Source organism: Electrona antarctica (genome assembly GCF_951216825.1).
Source record: "Electrona antarctica genome assembly, chromosome: 9".
NCBI lineage: Eukaryota > Metazoa > Chordata > Actinopteri > Myctophiformes > Myctophidae > Electrona > Electrona antarctica.
In genome coordinates, this window is record NC_136790.1 from 56,887,108 (window position 1) to 56,895,181 (window position 8,074).

General features: G+C 44.9%; 1 protein-coding gene across 1 annotated transcript; it reads left to right on the forward strand.

Moving 5' to 3' along the window:
* Positions 1-1,656, forward strand: LOC306930092 (E3 ubiquitin-protein ligase TRIM39-like; the record flags this gene model as incomplete). Its single annotated transcript, XM_079510835.1, has 1 exon — positions 1-1,656. The coding sequence occupies one exon, from the start codon at positions 1-3 to the stop codon at positions 1,654-1,656; it is 1,656 nt and encodes a 551-aa protein (XP_079366961.1).
* Between the last annotated feature and the right edge of the window lie 6,418 nt (positions 1,657-8,074).

Consider the following 8,074-nt stretch of genomic DNA (forward strand, 5'->3'; position numbering starts at 1 on the left):
ATGGCGTCCGCCAGCAGTCTCCTGTCTGAAGAGTTCCTGTGTTCTATCTGTCTGGATGTGTTCACTGATCCGGTCAGCACTCCATGTGGACACAACTACTGCACAGCCTGCATCACACAACACTGGGACACTAATGATGTGTGTAAGTGTCCACTTTGTAACAAAACCTTCAACAGAAGACCAGAAGTCTTTGTCAATACTTTCATCTCTGAGATGGCCGACCAGTTTAGGAAGTCAGTGCATCTGAGAAGAAGTCGCAGCGCCAACCGAGAGGCTGCTAAACCAGATGAAGTCTCCTGTGACGTCTGTACCGACACCAAACTCAAAGCCCTGAAGTCCTGCCTGGTGTGTCTGATCTCCTACTGTGAGACTCACCTGGAGCCTCACCAGACACGCGCAGGGTTAAAACGACACAAACTCATCGACCCCGTGAAGAACCTGGAAGACTTTCTGTGTCAGAAACATGACAGACCTCTGGTGATGTTCTGTAAGACTGACCGTGTGTGTGTTTGTCAGTCCTGCACCGAGACAGACCACAAGTCCCATCGCATCGTATCTCTGGAAGAAGAATGTGAAGAAAGGAAGGCTGAGCAGGGAAAGACAGAGGCTGAAGTTCAGCAGATGATCCAGGAGAGACAAGAGAAGATTCAGGAGGTTAAACGCTCAGTAGATCTCAGCAGGAAAGATGCAGATACAGTCATAGCAGACAGTGTGCAGGTCTTCACTGCTCTGATCAGCTGTATTCAGAGAAGCCAGGCTGAGCTCATTGATGTGGTTGAAGAGAAGCAGAAAACAACAGAGCAACAGGCTGAAGGCTTCATTAAAGATCTGCAACAGGAAGTCACTCAGTTAGAGAAGAGAAGCTCTGAGCTGAAACAGCTCTCACACACTGAAGACCACCTCCACCTCCTCCAGAACTTCACATCCATCAACACAGGGTGGAGACCCACCAAAGACTGGACAAAGGTCAATGTACATCATTCTTTACATGTGGGGACATTGAGGACAGCTGTGTCTCAGCTGGAGAAGACACTCAGTCAAGAGATGAAGAAGCTGTGTGATGCTGAGCTGAGGAGGATCCAGAAATATGAGGTGGATGTAACTCTGGAACCTGATACAGCAAATCCCACCCTCATCCTGTCTGAGGATGGAAAACAAGTGAGTGATGGAGGCATGTGGCATCTTTTGAGAAATGCGTGGAATAGCCCTGACAACCCAGAGAGAATCCTTAGATATCCTGTTGTCTTAGGAAAACAAGGATTCTCCTCAGGAAGGTTTTACTACGAGGTTCAGGTTGGAGGGAAGACTAAGTGGAGTGTAGGAGTGGCCAGAGAGTCCATCGACAGGAAGGGACTCATCACACTGAGTCCCAACAATGGTTACTGGACTATAGGGTTGTGGAATCCAAATGAGTACGTGGCTTATGCTGGCACTGCTGTCCCCCTCCTTGTAAGAGAGGAGCCCCAGAAAGTGGGAGTGTTTGTGGATTATGAGGAGGGTCTGGTCTCCTTTTATGATGTGGAGACCAGAGTTCACCTCTACTCTTTCACTGGCTGCTCCTTCACTGAGAAACTCTTTCCATTCTTCAGTCCATGTCTTAATGACGGTGGAAGAAACTTTGCTCCTCTGATCATCTCTCCTGTCAATCACTGCTAAGGTGGTGTACACACGAGGACGTATTTTGAGTTACCTGGGCAAGTAATTAGCCGATCTGCCCTTTTTGCCACACTGAGACGGCGTTTTGGGGGACTTAAACGGCTAATTTTGAAACCACCTTCCAGAGTGGGAAAGTTTGGAGACGCGACTTTCTCGTCTCCGTGTGTATAGCAAATGCCGCCTCATTTGCTGAAACGTTGATGTCATAGTCCCCTCGCCCCCTCCAAACTAACCAGTGTTAATGGTTTATTTCACCATAACGACTTACATATAAGTATCACAGCTATTTTATATTTGCACATAATGTCTATAAATCTCTTCTCCAAAAATAGCCGATCTGCAGCCCGCATGCATGAGCTTGTAGAGGAGCTATTTTTGGAGAACAGATATAAATTATGGTGATTACCAATCTGGAAAGACAAGAAAAAAACGGATGACCTTCTACATTATTGTTACTATTAAATGGTGTAGTGTAGAATAGATTAGTATATATAGGCTATACGAGTTACTCAGCACAGCCACCGTCTGTCCGTTGCTGCGCAGCAGGTGGAATCATTCTAAACGAGCAATTATCTGACATTCAGATGTGTTGCGCACCAGCGAATATATATTCAATCTCCAAAGTCAAACTCATAAGTTCACAATGTATCATGCCGCCCCTCGTTGTGAGAGAAGGGGTGGGAGAGAGAGCGGGGGGTGGGAGTCAGAGAGGGGGGGGGGGGGGGGGTAGAGAGAGAGACGAGTGCATTATATTTATATATCAATTCTCTCTCTCTCTCTCTCTCTCGCCACACGCCTGTCATAATATTATGCTTATCGCAGTGGTCAGCTGCGCAGCAGCTACACTCAGGCTGACACAGCTACTCGTTCGCGGTGCATGCATCCATTTCCAATAATGCCCGCCTTAATGTGTGAATCAATTACTTTGTACTTGCTGCTCGTTTTCAGAAGAATTAATCCAAGGTTTGTCATATTATGGTTTAAAGTAGGCATAAACTTTAGCTGGTCAGTCAGTGTGTGCAGACAGAGAGAGAAGCAGCACTGCTCTGCAGCCTCTGCTGATTAAATTGATATGACCTAGATATGTCTGACTGGCAAGATAATTAGTTATTTGGCAACACCTGTGTGAAATACCAATAGTATAATTTATAAAAGGCTTTCATATAGCCTACTCTTAGAATAAGCTTTTTTACATGCCATCTACAGGCCGGCCATGTGTACTACAGCGTTCCCTTGAATCCGGAGCAGTTTACCGGTCTCGTCTATACAGCATAATAATTAACATAACCGCAATGTGGACGAAGGAACGTTTTATATCGTTCACAAACTTGCGCGGCTAACAGCCCGAGCCGTTCTGGGGGGAGGGGTGGGGGAGAAGTATAGTATTGGAAAGAAACAAAACAAATAAAGGGGGATATTTACTGAGACCCGTCGGTCCGTGACCCACAGTCCCGCCCCTCTAAATGTCTGTGTGTGCACGCCACTGTCCGTGGCCGGCCGCTCCGATGCGTGGTATTAAACTGTATACTCTCTCTCTCTCTCTCTCGCGCTCTCGCGCTCTCTCTCTCTGGTCTCCCACAAACACGCTGTTAAGGTACCGCGTCTAAGACTACATTTCCTGTCAATAATAAGCAGTGTAAAATGTAGTTCATTGGGAGGTAAAGGGTGACGCTTTATTGTGAAGGCCCCTTCACGGCGCAGGCAGGAAATAGAGTGGGACGTTACCGTACACCTCCTTGCGCTGCGTGCACAACGCAGGGACGTTACCATACACCTCCTCGCGCTGCGTGCGCGCGTGCTTGCTCAGCGCAGCCCGCTCCTTACATTTTAAAAATACTGAACATAACTTCCACTGTACACACATGAACATGTACTGTATGTTTTTATGTCTTAACCCCAGAGATATGTGTTTTCCTTGTTTTTCTGTTTTATACCACATTACAGAGGGGAGGCCGGGGGGAGGCCTTTGCACGTTTAATTGTAGATGGAATGTTATATTTCCTTCCTTGCTAAAAAAAAAGAAGAAAGAGGTGAATTTGGTGTAAACATGTTAAATGAATGATTTTTTTTTTTTTTTTTGCTTGTTTCACCCCCCCTCCCCCCTCCCTGTTACCTTGTGTCATGTTACTATATTAAAGGGCCTTTGTTTTATAACTTATCGTCTATTTATGGTTTATAACTTTTATTGTCTAAGTAAGTATGTTTTATAACGTTATAATCGTCTCTGTGAATTCAAGGAGATGTCGAACCTTTTGTCTTTCATGTGGGAGGCCAGAGTGAATCCTGCGTGTTACAATAGCACCCAAAGTCCTTTCAGTCTTGTTTCCAGTACTTACTACATTCATAGGCCTAGCTATTATTTTCTCATTTAAATCTAGGAAAGGCTTAGTTTTATTTGTAGCACATTTCAACAACAAGGCAATTCAACGTGCTTTTACACAGAACGTCAAGCAAGAGGAAACAATTATAATATACAGTGACATTAGGGATGCATAAAAAAACACTGAAGCAGCTTTCTACTTCTACAGGCCGACGGCGTGGAACAAACTCCCACTGTACCTTCCACAGGCAGCCGCTGTAGTTTAACAACCTCCCACTGTACCTTCCACAGGCAGCCTCTGTAGTTTAACAACACTGTACCTTCCACAGGCAGCCTCTGTAGTTTAACAAACTCCCACTGTAGTTTACCAAACTCCCACTATACCAGGGGTTCTCAACCTTTTTGGCTGGGGACCCCCGGAAATGCCTTGGCCATGTCTCAGGACCCCCTCCCCACCACCAATACAAACTGATTGCAAAAATAACCTTAATAATCGAGTACATGTACTTTGTAAACTCTTAATTCTCATTTGCCAGCCATTCAGTTGCAAACCCCCCAAAATAATTTGGCAAGACCTACTTCTACACTCTTGCTTTTAGTTGAGCTTTTAAAATCCATGTTGTTCATGTCTCACTGTATTGCATTACTGCTATTATTGTCTCCACCAGGCCGAAGGCATGGGGAGAGAGTATGTTTTGCACTCCGTCCGTCCGTCCGTCCGTCCGTCCGTGTGTGTGTGTGTGTGTGTGTGTGTGTCCGTCCTTCCGTCTGTGAACAGCTAATCTCCGGCTCCGTTAACCCGGTTGATGCCAAATTTTGCACTCACACTCCCTGGATTCCAACGATGAACCTCTGCCCCAAAATTTCCAGAACGGCCTGTTATAGCGCCACCAGGAGGCCGCTTTGTGCAAAACAAGTTTTTGGACATTACACCTACAGATTTTGTCCGAACATCACGCAAATTGGTACACCGTCTCTCTAGAGCCATTCAACAAAACGTGTCTTTCAGATTTCTCAGACTCCATCCTGATTGGCTAAGATTGGCTTCCAAAGTTCGCAGGAGTGCTCGATTTCAAACAAAATGCTGCAAATCATGAACACATTGTGTGATTTCCGTGAAATTGTGCACGCACATTCCCACTAGGCCGAGGAAGAAATGCCAAATGAACATTTTCAACTAAGCCTCATGGTGGCGCTATAACTGGCCGAAAAGTGTTTTTACCTCTAACTTCACGTATCTGTGGATAACTTTGTATGCCAACTCCCTAGAGGCCAAGGAAAAACCTTGGCCTGGACATTTTCACATATGCTCTTCATAGCGCCACCAGGAGGCCGACATATGTAAAACACATTTTCTAATATTACTCCTTCAGATTTTATCCAAATTTCACGCAAATCGGTACACATGCTCTTCATAGTCATGTGATCAAGACGGGTTTGTTTGATTTCTCATAATCCACCCTCATTGGCTATGATTGGCTTCTAAACTTTTCAGGAGTAGCCGTTTTGTACAAATCGCCACAACTACTCAACGCAGCGTCCGATTGTGGTGAAACTGTGCATGCATATTCCCACTAGGCTTTGGAAGAAATGCCACTTGACAGTTTTCAAATCAGCCTCATGGTTGGCGCTACAACAGGCCAAGCCGCGTCTCTCTCACACACACACACACATCTCCTAAACATTTTGCCAAACATCACACACACACTCACACTCCTATCCTCCTGGTGGACACCTGTGCCCAGAAGGGCACTTTTTCTAGTTTTAATATTGTTTTATGCCTTTGCTTTCCTTTTTTCCTCTATTGCTCTGTAAAGCACTTTGAGGTGCATTTCATCGTCATGAAAGGTGCTACAAATATAGTTTTATTAGTATTAAACAAGTGCAAAGTAACTGTTACAGTTTCAGTGCAGAAGAGAGAGAGAGAACAAAGTAAGTCAATGAAAGGCAGCAGCAAACCGAAATATCTTTAGTTGTGTTTTATTAAACTAAATAAGTCGGACAGACCTACAGTTTTCTGGGAGTTTGTGGAGCATAACAACCAAATGCTGCTTCCACATGTTTAGTAGTGGTTCGCCCATTTAGACCTGAGGACGATTCTACAAAAAATTGCTTCTAATTCCTAACCCATGTTACTACTGTATGTCAGCGGCGCTCAACCTTATTCATGTCAAGGACCCCCAGAATTATCTGTATTTGGCTGCCGAACCCCATCTGAAAACATGTTGTTCCAGGGACCATAGGTGGATCTAGAAATGATGGGCCCCTGGGCCACCGTTATGCAAAAGGGCCCCCCCACCCCACCCACTGGAGATTTTTTTTTCTTCCCGACGTGGCGCATACTGTCTGCACACCTGTACGCATAACAATTATGACATATAGGCCTGCGGTATTCAGGATTTACAGCAAGGGATTGCTTAAAAATAATAAACAGCCAAAAACTAAGCCAAATAAATCCAAACTGAGGGTTTAAACACGCAGTAATGTACCGTATCATGATGGTACATTATAATGATGGTAATGATGGTTACCGTGTACTGGTAGCAGCAAGGGGGAGGGGGGGCCGTCAATCTCGCCTCAGGGCCCGTGGAACACTCTAACCGCCCCTGTGTGCACGCCACTGTCCTGCCCCTCTAAATGTCTGTGTGTGCACGCCACTGGGGGAGTTATTTGTGACTTGGCCTGTGGGCGGGGTTCCCACGCACAGCACCTATAAATGTCTGTGTGTGCACGCCACTGTCCTGCCCCTCTAAGCTGCGTGTGGAAAATTATCTTAAAGCTTCTTCTTGGCTTCTCTGTAATCTACCGTTCTGCACCGTTCAGCAACACAGACGTGAAAATGATGCCGTGGCAAAACTCATCATAAATGGGGGTAGATGAGATGGCTGTGTTGACTCCAGCGCACGCACTGACACACCGCAGAGCCTAATACACCCCCAGAATGCATAGAAAACTGCTATCATATCAGATTATCTATATCTAATCCTTCTTTGACCAGGATGGACGATGGACGCCAGATCGCCTCGCAACCCGTCGGATGACGGGTTAAGATTTAACCCCGGAGGTCGCCAAACCCGTCAGATGGCGTGTAGTACGGGTTATATTAGTACCATGCAGCCGAAGCTCAACACTATTTAGGCGCCATTGATCGCCTAAAGGATAGTTTAAGGACATTTTAGAAGAGTTTTGAAAATTAAACAAAACAAAACCGCAAAAATAACAATTTAACTCTTGAGTGTAAAATTTAACCAAATCTGGTGGTTCAATTTTACTCTCAAGAAGTTTTATTTCAGCGAGTGAGAAAAGGGAAACATGTGATTGTTTGTGTTAAATTAACTAATAAAGTCACATCCAGTGTTCTTAGTCATTATTGTTTGTGTTCAATAAGGTTAATAAAGTTACATTCAGTTCATTATTGTTTGTGTTCAATAAGGTTAATAAAGTTACATTCAGTTCATAATTGTTTGTGTTCAATAAGGTTAATAAAGTTACATTCAGTTCATTATTGTTTGTGTTCAATAAGGTTCATAAAGTTACATTCAGTGCTGTTTAGTCATTGTTAGCTTGGCTTTGCAACACGTTGCCAATAGTGCAGAGTTGAGGCAGCGAAGGGTTAATGTCCACAGGATGCAGAGTGGAGGCAGTGAAGGGTTAATGTCCACAGGATGCAGTGCAGAGTGGAGGTAGTGAAGGGTTAATGTCCACAGGATGCAGTGCAGAGTGGAGGCAGTGAAGGGTTAATGTCCACAGGATGCCGTGCAGAGTGGAGGCAGTGAAGGGTTAATGTCCACAGGATGCAGTGCAGAGTGGAGGCAGTGAAGGGTTAATGTCCACAGGATGCAGAGTGGAGGCAGTGAAGGGTTAATGTCCACAGGATGCAGAGTGGAGGCAGTGAAGGGTTAATGTCCACAGGATGCAGAGTGGAGGCAGTGAAGGGTTAAATGTTATTGTGCAAGGAGGACTTCCTCAACAAGTCTGAACAAAAGTAAACAGAATGAATGAAAGAATGAATGCATTTTATTTGTATAGCACCTTTCCAAACATATAGTTACTAAGTGCTTTACAGACAGGTTATAAAACAGGAATCATAAAAACATC